Source organism: Crotalus tigris, unplaced genomic scaffold (genome assembly GCF_016545835.1).
Source record: "Crotalus tigris isolate CLP2741 ecotype Arizona unplaced genomic scaffold, ASM1654583v1 scf7180000017546.9332058, whole genome shotgun sequence".
Taxonomy (NCBI): domain Eukaryota; kingdom Metazoa; phylum Chordata; class Lepidosauria; order Squamata; family Viperidae; genus Crotalus; species Crotalus tigris.
Window position 1 is genome coordinate 8,575,230 of NW_024096465.1, and position 21,091 is coordinate 8,596,320.

The following is a 21,091-nucleotide window of genomic DNA, read 5'->3' on the forward strand; positions in this document are numbered from 1 at the left end:
CAACATTTCCCAGTTTACATTTTGAAAGGAGAACAAACTGAAGAGAGAAGGATTAGTAAGATATACTATAGATAGAAAGATGGATCTGGGGGAAGCTCAGATCCTAAGTCCTATGAAAATCTTTCTTTTTCAGAGTGATAGGTTTATGAACCCAGGTAGTCCTCTTCTTATAGTTATTAAGTCATGGTGGTTTTAAAATTGGTCATTCATATGACTGACCTTATTTTATGGTGTTTCTTGCAGTGGTCATTAAGCAACTAATCACTGCAGTCATTAAGTGAACTAATCATTTGCTATGGGCACAATTTTGCCAAAAACCTCAAGTAAATGCCAGGTTTGGGTAAAACCATCATAAAATGTGGTTATGTGACCACAGGACATTATAAACAACCATAAATACCAAGTGCCCATGACTGTGGGGAGAGGAACTTCAAATTCAGATTATAAGTAGCCCCAGATAGATCTATCATAACTTTGAACAATCGCTATGTGACCGGTTGTAAGTCAAGAACTATTTGTATATATTTAATATTGGTAAAATTTATAAATAGTAATTAGGAATAATTTTGTAATCTATGCCAAGAAAATATTCTCAGTCTATCTCAATTATAATATTAAAGACCCATGTTTGCAATCCATTTTAAGTTATTTAATAAAATTAATCTGATTCCTTGGGTAAACAGTGACTCTGCTGGTCTAGATCTTTCCATGTTCCACCAAGCCATATTATGAGAGAGGGGGGGGAGGGAGAGAGGGAGAGAGGGAGGGAGGGAGGGATGATATAGATATTTATTATATATAGATGTAGGGCTAAGAAATAAAGAAGGACCATCAAACAGCCTCTATCAATTTTCTTTTGAAAGTTAGTTTAAGCTGCCTTGAAGACTATGCATTTTTTTTTAAATCTTGAGGGAATGTACAGTCTATTAATATAGAAGTATAGTGAATAAATTGAGAAGTGCTTCACCTTTTTTAAAAATGGAAATTTTAATGTTGAATACTTTATTTAAAAAATAAAATGAAATTGTATTTGTCCAGTTGGTTGTGTTACATGATAAATTAAATAAATCAGGAGTTCCCTGTTTTAACAAACATCTTCTTCCTTTCAAAAAACCACATGGGTACACAAATTTATACTTAGAATATTGTATGTTGAAAAAACAAATCCCCAAACAGTGGGAAACATATTAGGTATGGGCAAAAAGTGGAGAACTCCAATAGATGGCAAGTTCTTTCAGCAGTGATGAATGGCTCACCTAAGGCATATCATTTAATTTCAATAAGGAAAATAAAAAAAGAGCACTATTGCTGCAAATTTTAAAAATAACTGTATTGTTAACAAGAATTATGACTCATTTTGAACTATTAAAATTGGTCTACACGGATTCATATCGTATCAGTTTTAAAAATATGCACCGTGCTTATTTGAATATGCCATACATATTCCTGACAGGTAATCTATTGCTAACGATACTAGCAAAGGCCTACAGGGCATCCCATTCAATGTTAACAAGTACAGGGGAGTTAACATGCTTGGCATTTAATTCACATTCTTCTCTTTTTTATTCTAGATAAATCACCTACTTTAATAAAAATTATTGGTGCTAATGTATTTTAGTAGTGATGGGATCATTAGTAAGATTTAACAGTTGTGCTAACTTGAACAGAGCCTGTTCTGTAACACTGCTGTGCTTAGTTACATTTTCGGTTATGAAGCTTTTTTAAACTGATATAGTGACAACAGCCTCTAAGGTTACTTGTAATGTATAACCAGCATTTTTTTAAAGTATTCAAATGTTTATTTAAAATAAATACACATCTTTCATGTAGACTCTTTCAATATTTTGTTCAGTAGTTAAAAAAACTAGCAATAGTGGGTACTTTATACACAATTAATGAAAGTATGGAAGTTAATGTCCTACCTCATGGGAGGAAATGCTTTATACACTGCTATCTCAAACAAATGGGGAAATATAAATTTGTTATAGAATAGATAAACAATACAATGGGCAAGTAGTTAAGTAAGAACTTTTCAAGTCGGTACTTCAGTGACACTACCCAAAAGTTAGGCAAACATTTTCCCCCAGGTCTTTTATATATGTATATGCATATATCTTTATGCTTGTGTTATACAATTACACATTAGAGTGTAATCATTTACCCTTACTGATTTTCAAAGTGACTTTGTAAGTTTTCTGCTTTCTGTATATTTTCTGACCTTGTTCTAGATTATAAGCTTGAAGAATATGTGCTCAATGCATTTCAAATGCCTTGGTCAAAGTCTACCTCCACCCACTACAGTTTTGTTCAGTTTGTTCAGTGCCATATATAGAAAACACTGTGATCCTCCATATAAAATTAAAAAGTAAAACAGAACCTTCCAATGTTTATTATAATTTCTTAATAAAATTATAGGCATGTTCACTTCTTGTTTTTTGCCCCAGTATGAGGAAACCATTTGTTTATACACAATGATGACAACTTAAACTTGGTTTCTTTAATTTTTATTATTTAAAAATATTTTCCAATTAGAAAAGAATCTTAAGTATCAAATAGGACAAACGAGAATCCTGTAAGATAATGTATCTTATAAAACCCTTATTTTTAGAGTTTTAGTGAATTTGTGGTTACTTTAACTTCTGTTTTCAAATGGTTAATAACAAATATATAAAATAGTTTATATATAGTTATATAGTTTATTAAATCTGAGTAACTATTCAACTAAATGATTGAAATTACATCTAATAATTTTCCTTAGAAAGGAGATTATATATAGATTCTTTTCTTCTTCCCCAAAATAAAATATGTTAAGATTTATACATACTGTACATGCATACATACATGTATGTATACATATAATATGTATATTACATTTTAACTAGTTTATTTGCAAAGAAACAAACATTTCTCTCCCATCCCCCAAAATGCCTTTTGGCAAACTTAAATCTAGAATAGGTTTTGTTGTTACATTTCCTGGGTTATACATTAGTTGCACAAGTGCTTTCAAATAATTAATTTTTAGTGAAACTAAAACCAAAACTCTAACCTTGTACTCAGAAATCCTACAGGTAAACAAAGGACTGTTCGTATTTTAACACTTTTCTCTCCAGGAAGTATGATATTATTTCTACAATAAAACAGATTCTAATAGAAGGATATTAATATTAGTAGAGCATATTAATAGGAGGATATTAATATTAATATTAAAATCACATGTATGAAAGATGTAGAGTTATCATTCCTTTCATCAAAAACCAACAAACAAAGCCACTCCTGTGTATTATTGCCATTTATCAACATTTCACAGTGCATTACATGCATTTTATATTTTGGGAACTTGATAAATTTTGTTGTTAGATAGTTATGTCTCCCCTCAAATATGTTAAAAATAATAAATTACTATAATCAAATCTAATTTCTGGAAAAAATCTTGTGGGATTAGAAAACAAAAAAGCATGTATTGTTAAAAATGATAAATAGCCATGAGGATTTATTTTATTATAACTAAATTGACACTGAATTAAAAAATTAAATTTAAGTGATCCATGATTACAAATCCTAGAGTACATAAATTTTATAGAGTTCTGTTGACCTTTACGTTCATAGGAGAGAAAGGAAGGAAGGAAGGAAGGAAGGAAGGAAGGAAGGAAGGAAGGAAGGAAGGAAGGAAGGAAGGAAGGAAGGAAGGAAGGAAGGAAGCAGCAACCCTATAGTAAAAAATATTTTGAGGAAAGATCGATTTGCCCTTTGGAAGCTGACATAGAAACTTAGCTTACAGCACATTATATTTACTTCACTATGAAAAAATGCTGTTCTCCAAAAATAAATCTTAAGCAAATAATACATTACATTTTACTACTCAAAAGTGGGTATTGTTGGGATACCTACAGATCTCTGCTAACTATAGAAAAATCTGAATAGCAGATTATACTTAATTTAAGCTGATTTTTGATAGGAGTATTCAATAAGTATATGTTGTTAAATCAGATTTGTATACGTTCTCATGAAAACTGCATGTCTGATCTGGGTTTCAATTATTTTGGCATCAAGCATTTTATGTCTTGAAAAAGCAAAGAGATCTGGATGTAGATTCTTGCCTGGCACTTACCAATAACATTTTCTTTGCACTTGCACTGGCCTGAATTTTGGTGACAGGTAGTATCTCCATCAACTGTCCCAGAGGCATTACAGCTACAAGGGCTGCAGCCATCAGGGTTGAACTTTTGCAGATTGTAAAATCCTTCCTGGCATTGATTGCATTGTCTACCAGACACATGTCTTTTGCAATTACATTTTCCTCCAATCTAAAAAAAATATATATAAAAAGTGTGGTCAAATGTTGAGTGCACTTTTCCTCTCTTGCCTTGTGCATACTCATTAGTGATATAAATGTATTGGTAGGTTAGATAATCTTCAAACAGAAACAGTTATTCACTAAAAAAGAGAACTAAAGAAACAGCAGGAAGTCAATACATTCACCTAAAGAAGAGACTCAGATAGCTACGCTGAATCTTCTCTAGTGAGAGTCAGTTTTTTTGTAGTAGTTAAGGCATCAGGCCAGAAACTGGAAAACTGTGAGACCTAGTCCTACCAACCTTAGGCACAAAGCCAGTTGAGTGACCTTGGACTAGCCATTTTCTCTCAGCCTTAGGAAAGAGACAATGGCAAACCACTTCTGAAAAACCTTACCAAGAAATTGGTAGGGACTTGTTCAGAAGTCTAAGATATCAGCCATGATTGCATAGAAAAGGAAACAAAAAGCTTCTCTAGTACAAGAAATGTTCTTCTCCCCAAAACTGTCCAGCAGCTTGTCTAGATGGTTTATAATGGCTGCAACTTTCATATCGATCAGGAATCACTACAGAATGTACATGACTGTCACAAGTCTCTCTATCTCTGAATTTATAATGACTGAATCACCATTTGCAGGTATTTCAGGATTAACGGTTGTCAATGGATTACCCTAGGATTAGGTCTTTCCTATGGAAATAACTTCCTCAAAATGATATCATTTTCCAACACATTTATTCATCTAGAAAGTACATCTTGAAAGTTCTTGTTTACATACCATTCAACAATTGTTAACTATTACAGCTTAGAAATCATAGTTTCAAGGGAATGGATTTGTTCCCTGAAAACTAGCATCTCACTTCACTAAGCATAAAGTTCCATGCATTCTAATAGCCTTTAAGGGAGGAAATGCTAGATCTTCTAAATTCAGTTAAAAGAACCTGAGGTCAATTGAGTCATAACTGAATCTCTGTGATCTGAAAGGAAAAAAATGGTAAGAGAATAGGAAATCAATTAACTTAGAACTTTAGTAAGCTGCTTTTCTTTTTTTCATTTGTACAATAAAAAACACTGACATTTTAATATATATTTTCTAAACTAACTGATGATACTATCACAAGTACCTGTAAACATATGTATATTTCCTTCATAAGTAAGTGACATATTTTATTCCGTAATTTTTTCACCAATTTCTTTCATACTTAAGTTGGATATTACCTTAAGTATTAATCTTATTGCCTACCAATAACAGCCATATTTCCTGTTGCATGTTCTCTGGTTCAATGCCTAATTACAGAAACAATCAGCAATATATCATTCTGTTTTGCTTGTAGTCAGGCAGCATATTAAATAAATAATAAATAAACAAACAAACAAATAAACAAATAACATTGTATGTAACTTTCACGGAAAAGAATCTTGGAGATAATCTCTTACAATTCTCTTTGCAATGAAGGAATCTACTACAACTTCCCCCCCTTATCATTCAGAAAGGGTAGGAGAACCCCATGTAATCACCCTGATGCCTGATTTTTTTATTCAGTGACACAGTTTGAAATGCTGAATGAATAGCTCTCAATCTTATGACTGCCCTTGTGAAAAAAAAAAACTGTAATTTGTATTTGGACTTCAAGAACAGGTTCTTAAAAGTGTTTAATTTTGTTGGATCATATTGAACCTGAGTTGGATAATTGCCTTTATCTAAATTCCAAACTTTTTTTTAAAGCATGGATTCAAACTCTAAAATTAAGAATTAATTCTCAAAACATTTAAATTGAAATCAAAAACTATTTGGTGGAAATTAATGGGACTTAAATGGCTTAATTTAGGCTGCCGTCATATATATAGAAAATCCCATTTCAATCAATTGGTCCTCACTTCTGAATAAATACAATGTTCATATTTTCTAAGCTCATTTATTGCAAATTTACTGAAATTGCATCCTGGATTATGAGTATTTTTTTAAGTCCAACTGAAATACCTTTCAGAACACAATAAAGTGCTTTTATAATAAAAGAAATATTATTTTCCCTAAACTGAAAGGATTTTTTTAAAAAAATCTATAAGGATAAAACCTATATACTTATTCTCTTCTGGAATTCTGTATCTTCGTTTAGGCTAAATGACATATAACTGGTTCTTTACAGAAAAGCATTGATGAACTGCTCGGAATGGTAAATTATGCAGGGAAAGTGTATTCTGAGCCATTTAAACACACTTTCTTGAAAATTATCCTTGTGACGTGACAATTAATTTTCATGAGCCAGGACCTTATTCCTTACGATTCCATCTTCCATGGGTCAGCCTTGGAAACACTTCCTTCAATAATGCCTTTCTATTTCATGTAATTCATTTCTGCCCATTTTCTCCAGACTTATTAATCTATTTTTAATGCCTCTTAATCATTCCGCTCTATCTTGGTTTTACTGCTACAGTCTATTTATGCTTTATTGAGCTGTATAGACCAGCCCATTTTTCCTTATTTTCTTTTTTATATTATCTTGATGTTTCACCTAATTTCTCACTCTTGCTAAGCTTCAGTCTTTAAATTGAACAAAAGAAAAAGAACAAAACCATGCAACTGCCTTATTACCTACAATTAGAACAACTTAACATTAAGCTATTGTCAATGTGGAATAATCAACAATTAAAACTAGAATTTCGGAAGTGGCATTGGATTTATTTATTTAAAACATTTGTATAGCCACCCATTTTATATCACATTCTGAGTGTCTCCCATAAAAATTATATAAAAATGACTGAAATCCTAAACATTAAAATCAAAAACCCATGCTTCTGACATGCAGTCACATCATCCTTAAGAGATAAGCCAGATCTTCAGTGCTTTTATGGAAGGCTAGGAGGACAGAGGCCTGCTGAACTTCAGGGGAAGAGTGTTCCCTAGGTCAGGGCTTCCATAGAAAAGGAATTGTTATAAGGTGGTAGTATTTAAGGGAAGGGACTAGGAGCATGCCCTAACCTGGTAGGGTGAGTATATGATTTTAGGAAAAGAGAGTCCTGAAGATAATCTGGCCATATTTAAAGGTGATCACCTTTAAAGGTGATAACCATCAACTTGATTTGCACCTGGAAAAAAATGGAAGGCAACAGAGATGTTACATGGATAAACTTAGGGGTACTCATCACTGTGTGTGCCACTGCATTCTGGACCAGTTGAAGTTTCCAGGTGGTCTTCAAGGGCTGCCCCATATAGAGTGCATTGCAGTAATCCAAATGGGAGGACACCGTGGCATGACTGACCATGAGTGAGGATTTATTTTCCATCTATTCATTCTTTGCACACCCTGTGATATTCAATTGCTTCTGGGAATCTAAAGAATTGTCCAGGTTTTATGGTCTTGGTCTAACAGGCATCTTTATGAGGAACACAAAATCAGACTCATTACTTAAGGTTAATGTCAGCAGTGTTGAATTTCACATTGCTGGCTTGTGGTAAAGGATTGTAAAAGCAATGGGCTCTTCATGGATAGACAGCATCAAAACTGCATAGATTTTCACATTTTTTGAATGATCAAAGGTACCAGTTAAAGACTGCTCTCAGTGAGCAGAAAACATACATAACACAAAAAAATGTTCAGAATGTTCCAAGGCAAGGTATTTCTCATCACTGCACTGGGGTACCAAAATGTGATAAGGTAAGAAATTTTCATCTATCTTTCCATATAGTTTTCTTGCTCTTTGAAATAGATGGGTTGATCAATACACTATATTGCTTACCTGCAAATGAAAACCAACAGTTTAAAATCAGTGGTAACCTTTTGTATGAAATTAGTTTTTTTTAATTATGGTAAATGAAATAATAAAGTGATATAGACATGACTGCCTTCTGAACTCTTCCTTACTCAGTTCTGAAATTATCTCCCTACATTTTAGAAGACTCTTACAATGATTTTTGACATTTCACCTTGTATCATCTGACATTCTTTTTTTTAAAAAAAAAAAAGTTTTATTAGTTTTTTCGTTTTACAAACCAGTGCTTAAGAATCACTGTGGTGGCAGGGCAATCAATTGTTCAAATACAAAATCATACTCGTAAAGATCAAATTAAATCATTTTTTTTAAAAAATGCACCCCTCTCTATTCCCTCTAGTAGTATATTATATTCAAGTTAATATATTTCAGTACAACTAAGTCAGTCAAAACAGTCATCAATAAGATTTCATCTAAATAAATCCAAATCCTATATTAAGCTTTACTATTTCAATTGCTATATTCCATATTGGTAACATAAATACATAATTAACACTTCAAATGTCTCTCCATACCTTTTTTTCCCATTAACACAATCAATATTTATTTATTAATAACATTCCTTCTTTTTTTTCCTTAATCAGTAACATTTCATCTAAATAAGTCCAAATCCTGTACTATTTCAGTTACTATCTTCCATATTGTTACTCTAAATACATAATTAACACTTTGGATGTCTCCCCATTCCCTTTTTCCATAACATAATCAATAAACATTTGTTAATATCATATCTTCTTCTTTTTTTCTTTCTTATTCTTCTTCCATTACAAAATAGCTATCATTCCTAATAGTAAAAATATTAATTCAAAAAAGAAAAGAGAAAAAGAAAAAAAACTATCACTCCCTCAATAACTGTGTCAAACTCCTTTAACCTCCTCCCAAAATTACTGTTACCACAACAAACCTATTAATATATATACGCTTGCTGATGAGATCTCTGAGGAATCAAAAAGAACTGTAACTGAACTACTTACAACTTTAAAATTAACAGAAATGAACAGACAAGCTCAACTAACTGAAAACTATGGCAGCTTGGATAAGCATCTATTAACTACAAAATTGGACATAACTGAGCCTGTTATTCAACAGTTTCAAATGTGGAGACTTGACTCTTTAAAACAACAAGGGATTACTTACAAACAAAGCTAGGTCTTTAAAACAGAAAAGGAGACGCTCTTGTTTGACTGATAGGATAGGCATAAAAAGTGATTTATTCATTGATATAGAGGTGGTGTTATGGAAATCTGTTTGGCATAAAAGGAAACCTAGAATAAGATTTAAGAGTTTTGATCTAAGGCTCTATAAATTGGATTTTAAGGCTTATTAGATATGGATTGATTTATGGCTTAAGATGGTTAAATAAGATGTTAGATTGAATAAAAATTAATTTAAGATTTGAATTTAATAAGAAGATGTTTGTCTATATCAGTGGTTCTCAACCTTTTTAATGCCGCAACCCCCAACCGGTCGTAAGTCGAGGACTACCCAACCGGTCGTAAGTTGAGGACTGCCCAACCGGTCGTAAGTCGAGGACTTTCCCTGCCTGGGAGTGCCGCTCATGCATGGTGCCACTCCCTGCACCGGCTGAGGTGTAGCTGACAAGCGGCAGAGACGGAGCAGGCCGACCACCGGCTGGGCCACCAAGGGAGGTAAGGCAGCCGCCGGGCCCCACGCATGCCAGCAACCCTCCCTGCACCTGCCGGCCTCCCACCTCCCACCCCTGGCCCTCTTTTACTTACATTTTTAGTAGTTGCTCAGAAGGGAGGGATGGAAACTTCCAGACAGCTTGCCTTCGCTGCAGGCAACTTGCAGCACTGTTTGCAGAATGGGACTTTTGGCGGGCTCAGCAGGGCAGAGACAGCCTGGACAATTCCTATTGGCTTTTGAAAGCCAATAGAATTAGACTCTATTCAAGAGAGTCTATTCTATTGGCTTTCAAAAGCCAATAGGATAAAAGGGAATAGCACAACTAAGGAAAAGGGGAAAAAATGGCGGACTGCGTTGTTTGGTGACCCCCCGTGAAATGGTCGTTCGACCCCAAATGGGGTCGTGACCCACAGGTTGAGAACCGCTGTTATAGAGACAAACAGGCAGAGTTTATATTAAATCCTATTCTCCACATTTGTCCTATTTAAGGTATCTGGAGAAAATAGCTTTAAAATTCTCACCAAAATTATTACAATTATTTTTAAAAGAATTTATTTCATGTAGGAAGAAACAAATATTTTTCCCCTTTCTGAATACATTTCAAAGCCAAATTGTAGAAACTACTGAGTTAAATTCACTGATGAACTGATAATATAAGGTTGCTTTCTATTAGAAAAGTCCATAAACAATGAGAAACATAAGATGCCAACAATTATACGCTACATTGCCTTTTTTCAAAATATATGCTGTTTCTTAACCTTTTTCAGGTTCTGATTTTAATGTACTCTATCATTAACCCCTTTTTTAATATTTATCCCAATATTTATAGTTCATCAAAAACCAGTCTTGCCTGAAATGGCGAAAATCTCCGCCTACTTGAAGGACCTTTCACAAGAAAAAATATATTATGGTTTGGAGAAGATGGATTGATTACATTCAGAAGAAATATGAAAGTGAAAAATATTATCTTGCTTTTGAGTAGATTTTAGATAATTATTAATAGTTTTAATTATATTATTATTTTTGTTTTAATTTGTTAATATTTGTTTTGAAATGGAGTTAAAGTGTTTTATGGTTTTGATTGATAATATAGTTGGTTTATGTTAGTTAGACTATGTTTGTTTACTTTTTTTATCCTGTAATCAGCTCTGGGAAGTGGGGGAGGGGGGAAGGGGTGGGGGGGTTTATATTGTAATAAATTTATAAAACTTTTAAATAAAAAAACAGTCTTGCCTGAACTATACATTCTTTTCTCAAAAGCAAACTGTCAGTCAACTTTCCTATATCCATGGGATCTAGTAAGAAAAGTGGGAGTGGACCATCTGGTTCATTCTTTTATAGATATTCTTTGAGTGCAATCCTATACACATTTATGTAGGTGGAAGCTTCTCTTAAAACAGTAGAAATTACTAAGGGCAACATGTATTCAGGCAACCTGTTTGTCTTGGCAGGGTGTCATTCCCTTGAGGTAGGGTAAACTCCACTAGGACTTCCGGAATCTATTACTGCAAGTGATAATATAGAATGTTGACAGCCTGACAGGGTCTATCTGTCTGTCTGTTTGTTTGTCTCTGTTTCTCCCTCCCTCCCTTTCTCAGGGCTAAACTGGTGTTTGTATAAGCACCCTTGCATTCCTCCTTTCAACAGACTTCCATATTTCTCTAAAGGATGAGATGAAGGCTATACTTATCACAGTATCTCTAACATACTGTATTTCCTGAATTCTTTGTATAGTGTTATTTCATTTTGAGAATTTGGTAAAGCAGAAATATTGAAATCTAAAAAAGTAAAAGAAATTTCCAAGAACTTGGTGAATTCCTCTCCATTTTTTTTTTCATTCTTGATAATGGGAATTAGTGCCAATAGCAGCCAATTTAATAGTAACTTAAGGACAAAGCCACTTACCTTATTGCAAAGGCAACTGTCATTTTTGGTGCCTGCTGAATAACATTCACAGGGTTTACAAATATCCAAAGCTGAGAGATCTGCATCTATATGCCGATAGAAGAAATCATTACACAACTCACAATTTCTTCCTGCAAAAAAAAAAAAAAGGTTATGCAATGTAGCTTTCAATTCATGAAAATTAGCTGTATAATTCAAAATTAAATACAATTCCCTTGAGAGAATTATATAATTTTCAGGACGTCCATTTTAATGCACCTTTCATCTCTACCTGCCAATTTAGTGATCCAGAGCATATGAAACAATGAACCTGTTACAAACTGTGCTTTACTCCATTAAACTTCCATCTGTTACATAACATGACATTCCTATGAAGCTCAGCTGTTGGATAACTATTTTTTTAAAATTGGAAATTATTTTTAAACTTTGAATTTTTCAATATGGTGCTAAGAACAAAAACCAAGAGCATTGAAAGCTCCAAAAAATATCACCATGCAAAATGATGATTTAAGCAGGTTCTTATTTTATAAATGTTCGACATGAAACAAAATTAGAATATAATTGTATGAAATTAGAGGATTGCAGTGGAGTTGTCCTGTACTTAAAATAATTCATTGGATCAGAGTCACTTCTGAAAATTCAAGGATCCATTCACATGAAGAATAGCCAACAAAACTGCCTTAGGAAAAGGAGTTAGTTTGTTCTAGTAGAATTTATACTACTTGAGGGTATCTATTGTTTTGAATTACACATAGGAATTTTTCCCAATAGTACACTGAGATTAAAAACAATAGTGTTTATTTTTAAATGACACAGAAGTGCAAAATATCCCTAAATTACTGCCTAATTATTCCATTATAATTTAGTTTGGTTTTGTATTTTTTGAACACCTATCATCAGAACAATCAGAGCAACAAGGTCCTATTAAAAGGGGAATTTGTGGAAAATCAGAAATATCACAGCATATTGTCCTTTCTCCTCTATTGGAATGGGCATGCCTTCTTTAAAGTGGCTTCTGATCCAAAGCAAAGTCATATTATAATGACTTCTGATAGCAACTCTGTGTTCTTTATTTTCTTGACAACTATCATACAGTATTCTGACATTATACTTAAAATTACTAAATTAAACTATACTTCATTACTTATTTTCCATTTATGATATTTTAACTGAAAAAATTCTTTAAATTTCAATCAGTTCGGTGCTGGACAAATCTGGGATCTTGTCTATGCAAAATATGCCTTCTTTGGCCCTTCCATATAATACGTATTGCATAATGTGACAAATACTTTGATCTTTCAATAGTGATCGTGTATATTACAAATAATACACATGCATGCAAATCATGTATAGAAATTAGCGATATAGGCTCCATCTTATTTTATACCTTGATATTTCCAACAGACTTATAACTTTTTAGTACATAATTTTTACTTATTTCTGTAATGCATGGATTTACACAATAAATAATGTCCTTGGGCTGGGTGGAGCTAATTCACATTATAGAATTCTATGTTTTCTATATCCACTTCTAATTAATGATACTTTGGAAGAGCCAGCCACAAAACATCTGCATATGGCCCTGCAAATATATACGCATTCCACTTGATTGTGATAATTACCTGAGGTGTTATGTTGACAATTATCACAGACTCCACCACCACCTCTATAATATTCATTAGGAAAGTAATCTATTGTCCTATTGTAATGACAGCTTACAGCATGGCTAAAACATTGACAAGGTTTGCAATTATAAGCATGAACTTGATCTCCTGGATGGAATGGCTTGTCATTGTACAGTGGCTGACAGCGATCACACTGAAATAAATAGAGAATTAGTCAGAAATTATTGTTTGGAACAAGTATACAAATGCTATGTGCCCCTTGTTACATATTGACCTTCGATCATTATTTTTTTTTAGAGACAGAAGAAAAGAAAAAGGATTTAAAAACTTGTGCTCTACAAATTATTTACAGGAAGTCCTTGAGATATGACCATATTAGAGCTACCCATTACAATTGCATGTTGCAACAGCTGTTAAATTAAGTATCTCACTTAATAATTCCCCCATCCCTGCTTCTCCCACCAATGCAATTGTTAAACAAATGTGTAGACCACTAAGAGGAATATGGTGTGACTCAGAGGTGGGGGAGGCTTTTGGATGCCTAGTACAAGCCAGTCCTGCCAGCCTAGCCCTCCCAAGGCCTCCCCCAACCCTGAGACACCCTGGGCTCTGCTTCCTGCCCTTTAGATCCTCATAGGTCTTTCCCCATTCCCACCAGGTTCCCCCAAGCCTTAGGCCTGATTCCCACCCCCTCCTCACTTATCTTTTGAAGAGTGTTGAGGCCTTCCAGAGTGCTGAAATGGATTGTTTCATCACGTGGCCATGTGGCACAATTCTGGAAGTGGCAGTGATATTTAAAGTACCAGAAAGCAATTCAGCCACTGAAAGCATGGCAACTCATTCTGGAATTGCACTATGTGGCCAAGGGACAAAGTGACCCATTCTGTTTGCTAATGCAGTCTGCAAGCCTCTCAGAAATCTCCAGGTCCCGAGGTTGCACAGCATTGAAAAAAGATGCAAGAAGCTTCTGCAGCATTGTGCAATCCACATTAAGACAGCAAAATGGAGCACTTTGTTCCTGGGCCACATGGTGCAATTCTGGGATAATGCCATGAGGCTAAGTGACAGTGACCCATTCCAATGCTATGGAAGGTGTCAGAGCTCTTCAAAACATACTTGAGAAGGAGTGTCTGGGGCCTGGTGGGGTAGGAAGCAGGTCTAAGGCCAGTGGGGAGCTGTTGGAGGAGGGAAATGCTTACAGGGACCTGGTGTGGAGGTGGGGGAGAAGATAGGTGGGGGACACTGCAGCATCCCTATGGATGATCATAAGTGTGAAGGAATTTGAGAGTACTGCAGCTTCGGGACAGAATCTTAAGTAGCTTACATGCAAATGTATTCTTGAAAGAAGCTTTATCTTACTTGAAAATCTCATTATTTTTCTTATTTAGGGTTCTCAATAGCAGAACCACATCTGGTTGAAACAATTTTAACCACCAAGACATCTGAATGCTAAGGACAGGATTACTTGAAAACTATCTATGTTTGCCTAGAATTCTGAAACACAGATAGAATAAGTGGTAAAATGTCTCACTGTTGCTGTTTGAATATTTAATATTTGTAATTGTACAATTATTTTTTAAAAAAATTCAGGCCATATGATTTTCTTGCTTAGCTCTTAGTATCTGGTAATTATTACTATAGGAATATCTCTGTGGTACAACTGTTTCCATTCTTTTCTTCTTCTCCTTTACAATTGCATACCATTGTTTCCTCAACCTCTGAATTTCATGGCAAATCATGAGACTCAGTACATAAGCTTACTATGTATACACATTCTTCTCACACCCCATAATAGTTTACTGCCATGATAGAATGTATGTACATTTTGATAGATGTACATAACAGTGTATGCACATAAGGAGACATAAACTCATTAACCAATAACCTCATTAACTAAGATGATGAAATGCTACTTATTGCAGAAAAGACAAACAATAGTTCACGTATCTATAAAGTAGCAGTTTTATTAAGTCAAAAGAAACACAACCAATGTAGACATGGGATTGTTCAGGCAGGCTTTCAAGCTTCCCTCTTCTAGTCTTGATTAAAATGGCTTTTTTTCAGTAGACATCAATGTCTATGGTAAATCTCAGTAGACATCAATGGTAAACAGAAATCTCAGTTGTATAACACTGGAGAAATCTTATTCCTCACATCCATTACCTTGATAATATTCTTGGAAAGGAGCTTTAAATTTGCTCCCTCCTGACATTCAAGATTAGGTTACCAATATAGAGATGTATCTGAAAGTGTAGCAGTAACACAGAATTTTGAAAGCTTCACAGATAATAGCCAAGAATTACTAATCTGTGCTTTAATAGGGTGTGCAGAGAACAAATTACTTCACTAATAAACCAGAACTTCACTATTTTCTTAGTTTGTAGACACTTGGGACTATCATGAGACTAAACTTAGCATTCTATTCCATTCCAAGAAAGGATCCATAGAATTTTTTCTGTTTAAAAAAGTCTCCATATATGTAAGCTCAGTTAATGCAAGTTGGAAAAAAGAAAACTAAGCAGCATCTTGTTTACACATTCAGTTTTGAAAAAAAATCCAAATTAACAAGGGTTCATTGTATGATCTTTTATTGAATTGCTTTAATTAAATTTAACAGAATTTAGACAGAATGAACTATTCTAAAAGTCCAAACTACTAGAATTAATTTATGTACACAGGGTATGAAATTCATATTTAATTCCCCCGGGGCTATGGGTTCAGACAGCCATTTTAAATAATGCAGAAAGAACCTTTCCCATTAGGCATTACACAGACTTTAGTCAGCTACATAAAATGTTAGTATATTTATTTGGTCACTGTACATTTCTCTAACCTATGTAAGAGCTTCTTTAATTTCTTTTCAGTATGCTAACTTGCTCATCTCGAGAAAACTCTGACAACTTCAATTTTAATTGGCTATTTGAAATGAAGATCTCACAGATTTTCATCAGCTGTGCGAAGTAAATTGCATTCCTGTGGGATAACAACCAAATTTTTTGCTAACGCAATAGTTCCTCTAGCAGATCGTCTGGAAATGCAGTCTTTAAATATTCGAGATTGCACCTTGCTATTTCAGTGAATACTTTCCACAAATTATTTTAGAAATCTGGGATCTATGGCCTGTGAAATTAAATCAGTTTGCCAGGGATGAGTTTTTGGGGAAAACCCAAAATCTTGAAAAAAATATTCAAAAATTTTCAGCTCATAAAATTTCTCGTATAATCTATTTTGGTCTTCATTGTATGTCAGAAATGGTTTGGACAATCCATTTAAAGGTATTTACTTTCATTCATGCATACTTTTGTTTTGACAACCACACCTGAAGCATTTTGTTTCATTCAATATATTTGAAAAAGATGCACCTACATATTGTATCACCTGGAAGAAAAAATAGCTTTGTATATAAATATAGTACTCTTCCATGGATATGAAGCTCTCGTTAAATTGTTTGGCTAAGCAGTTTTTGCTATTTTTATACAAAAATGGCTAGTTTATTAATAAGCAGTTAAATTATGCATGTCATATCCATGGTTATGACATAGCAGAAGATACAGATATGGTAACAGAAATTAAATAGTCCTATTAATGATAGCATGGGTATGGTTGTTATCAAAATTCTTAAACTGCATTTTTATGTGTAGGAAACAGTAAATTAACTGTTTACCAAAATAGTCTATATTTTGGGCCCACCTCTATGTCTCCAATAATCTACTCAGGGTACCAGTTGGATCTGTGAAGTTCTACTCTCAAAAATCCCCAGCCAGCATGCTGGGAATTACAGAACTGAAACTTGCAAAATTAATGTACAGTAATTAACATTACATTGAGTCCATCTATAGTTTAAAAAGTAACCAGCCAAGCCTATCAACACACATTTGAGTGTAAAATTTCCTAAAGCATGTAATTAAAATAAAAATAAATGGTCAAAAAATCAGAACAGAGAAAAATATATCTTCATAAAAGTCTTCAGGGTCTGGACTCAAACTTGAATGAGAATGAAACTTGAAGAACTGACATGACCTTACAGATTAAAAATTATTATTTTTTTCATACTTACACTTTATTTTAATTCTCAGCCAAAATCTGCTGTAAAGCTCGCAAATTACTCAGGATTAGGCTGAATCCCAACAAGATGGAATGCTTAAACACACTGCCTGTGAAGACTATTCAAAAACTCCAGTTGATACAGGTGTTTTTCAAAGTGTTGTTATAGTTTATATGCTTGGTATCTGGAGGACCAACTTCTCTCAGTAGGGCTTATGCTAAAAAGGCATGTTGAAGATTCCCGCTAAGGGAGCCCAGGAGGTAAGGATTCAACAAGCCTTGTCAACATCTGCCCCAATCTTATGGAATGACATGTCCCCAACCCAAGGTCAGAATTGGTCCCTCACGACTGAGATGGGTACATGTGCCAAGACTTTGGGGTGCAGAATGCATTGTATTGGAATGGCTGTCAATTATTTATGTCTGTTATTATTTTGTGCAATTTAATTTTATTTAATGGATTGGTTTTAGTGATCATATTAATCTCTTATCTATTTATGACTCATATATATGCTACATGCCCACATGCAGATTTACTTATGTATTTATATATATTCAGGAATGTAGATAAGAAATCATTCAACGTCTAAAAGCTTAGAATTAGTGCTACATATTTAAAAAATGGTTAGGAAATGGTTTGAAATGTGTAAACTGCAATCTGCAATAACATGATGCATTTTGTTTTTATCACTGGGACCAAAACTGCATGCAAGAAGCACATTCTTCTTACTATGAAGGAAGGATTATTTAAGCTTTTTAAATACAGCCACAGTAGATTAACTGTGATTAGAACTGCAATAGCTGTGGAAACCACCAAAAAGAATGACTCCAAACAAAAAATGGTAGGGCACTAATTTAACTTGTTTTCATACAGAATCATGAGTCTCAACAGAGTACTTGGTGAACTCCAGATTATATTAAATATTTATAATTAACTCTGATAAAGTGCCACTTCATGATACTTGTTCCAATTAAAAAGACAGCATCAACTTGCATTTCGAAAAGACTTATTTAGAAAAAAAAATCATTTTTGTGATGGACCATCATTGTAGCAACCTTTTACAAATTAGAAGAATCAAGCTGATTTTTAGAAGTTTTTTTTTAATTTTTATTTTAGACCAACAAAACAAAACAAAACACAACAAAACATTATACACATACACACGTAATATATCATTTTTTGTTGACAGCAATTTGTAATAGTACTCTTCTATTCTTTATATTTCCCCCCTCATTGATTTTTAGAAGTTTTAACAGTCTTTTAAAAACTAATATAAAACACTTCAAGCCAAAAACTTGCAATAACTTCCTTCAGTCTTTTCTGCATGTACACCTGCAAGCTTTTCACTCCTTTTTCAAACTCTTTGGTATAATTATCCTGTTAAATGCCCTCTCACAAATCCACTGGAATTGTGTGACCATTATACTGGAATAGTGTGACCAAGTTGCTAAAAGCTGACCACAATGTGTGACAAAGTCTAAAACTAGGAGATGAAATTAGGTTTACCAAGCTTAAAAAGGTATGTGCTTTTTCTACAAAAATATCACTGCATTGTGTTTTGGCACTTTCAACACGCTGGAAAGTGGCAACTTATGCTTCACCCAAAAGAGGACAAAATATTCACAATGTATCATAAATTTGAATATATTCTGCTGCATATGTCTATAAATGTTTAGAAAGAATTATTACAATTTAAATAGGAATGCAACGTGTCTCAAGATGGAGAAGACATAATTAGATAGCTTAAACTGCAGCTGCTGTTGAAGTACTGCTCCAAAGTTTAAATTATCTCTTCCTATGTTATTTAATTGCACTTGGATTGGCCAATTATTAAAGTAGAAAAAATATCTTTTGAGGATTGATTGTAGTCAACCAAAGAAAAGAAAAGTATTCCACATAATCAAATTATGCAAGGAAATGTACATTCAGGGCTCCCAACTTTTGGGTGCACAGATAAAGCATGGTGTTATAACTACACTTACTGAATTAATTTGGCAGTCCACAAAATCTGAAAATTACTCCCATATGTAAACAATTACTATCTCTCTCTCTCCTGATCTACCACAAACAATGCCTGTTCAGGCAATACCTTTGAACATAAAACTAAGCAGCTCCTCAACTTTGTAAAGATATGCTGAATTGTCAATAAATAGCTGGTTATTCAAAGATATACAATGATTGTCTAGAGACAATAGAATTGTATCCATGAAGACTGGCTTGTGAGCGACATCCCAAACATGATTTAAGAGGGAGGGGATGCTCAACAGTAATTCTATATTTAACACAAGGATTGAGTTCATGTGAACTTATTATCAGAAGAGAGCTACTCAAGAGATCTGAACAGAAAAACACGGAAATCACTGGATCTGCCAATCAGCCCTAAGGTAACCAAAATCACATTTAGCATTTAGAATTGCTGCACTTTTGCTTTGTTGTTTCTTGCAAAATCTTGAGCCCATAAAGCACTGAATGAATGAATGAATGAACGAATGAACAAATGAATGAATGAATGAATGAATGAAACACTTGTAAATGGATGGGTATGTTGAGATGAGGGAAATAATCCACTTTTATCTTTGTACCCTAGTTATTCATTTAGTAATTTTCCCAAAAAGATGCACTCAAACTTGTATAGAAGCAGTTTAAAGTATTTTAAACAAATAACAGCAGCAAACAGCATGGCACTGCTACAACCAGTACAGCCTCAGCAAACAACAGTAGGAAATCAAATAAGAGGGGGGAAAGGATTTGACTATCCACACTTTAACTAGAATAAACTGATTTTCAGCTTAATAAAAGATATGAACAATACAAATCTTCCAAGACATTCTATAATAAGACTTCAGAAAAGATCCTATAAGGCATTTAGTGTTGTTAACTGAATATTTCAGCCATATTAAAAACAAGAATAAGGTCTCCCCTTCCTTTTCACTGTTTTCTTTATACTGCTGCATTTTTTCTTATTCTAAGATCCTTGCAACTGAGACTTATTTTAATTTCCCAACAAAAACCCATACAGACTAAGTATAATACTGTACATTGTATAAAACATAATTCAGTGTTTTCTTCTTAAGATTGTTATTCACCTTAAAGCTTTACTTTTGATAATTGATACTAAAAAATCCTGTGAAGAAAAAAAAGGGGGGGGAGATGAATCTTAAGACTTTTGGAAGAAATAAAAAAAATAAACAAATCAGACCTTGCTTATGTGTTTGCAATGGACTTAATTCAAAAATTTAAACTAAAAGCAGCTTCAAAGATTCCTATGTAGAAACTAGGTTCTACTGAGATCCCAGTGTTAATGCACTAAATCACAGGTATCCAACTCGCTACATCACGTGATGTGTCATGATGTATCATGACTTTTTTCGCATTGTCGGAGCTGGGGTGGGTGTGGCTTCTGCATAATGTATCCAGCCCGCACTATACCCCTGCACTAAATACTCTGTTTCTTGTGGGATCTGAGAAAACTGCCTTCTCTGTAGCAGTCCCTACCTGGTGGACCAAGTTCCCTCCAGAAATCCAAATGGCCGCAACACCAGTGGCATTTTTCAAGGCATTAAAAGCTTTGTTCTTCCTTTGGGTATTTGGACCAAGTTGTTAAGCAAGTCCTGCTAGCTGATTAGTTTGGTTGTCTTTTTTATTTTTACTGATTGTGAATATGGAATGCTTTTAGATGTGGAATGTGTTATATTGAGAGTTGTTTCTCTTTTTTTAACAAATTGTATTGGGTTGTCTTTCAGTTGTAATCCCATTCATTGCCAAGAGTAACTGATATGATATGGACATATACATTGTTTAAATAAAG

At 33.9% G+C, this 21,091-nt stretch overlaps 1 protein-coding gene across 29 annotated transcripts in view; it reads right to left on the minus strand.

The window, feature by feature from the left end:
* USH2A (usherin) overlaps window positions 1–21,091 on the minus strand; it is a 466,524-nt gene that overhangs the window by 387,474 nt on the left and 57,959 nt on the right. For 25 of the 29 annotated variants that reach the window (XR_005555900.1, XM_039336192.1, XM_039336254.1 and 22 more), the window contains 3 exons: window positions 13,236–13,431; window positions 11,614–11,744; window positions 4,109–4,304 (listed from right to left, as the gene is read on the minus strand). Coding sequence is in view for 28 of the 29 variants with exons in the window: in XM_039336192.1 (XP_039192126.1) it covers window positions 4,109–4,304; window positions 11,614–11,744; window positions 13,236–13,431 (523 nt within the window). In the remaining variant the exon portion in view is untranslated. The other 4 variants (XM_039336309.1, XM_039336319.1, XM_039336328.1 and 1 more) reach the window with 4 other exon arrangements.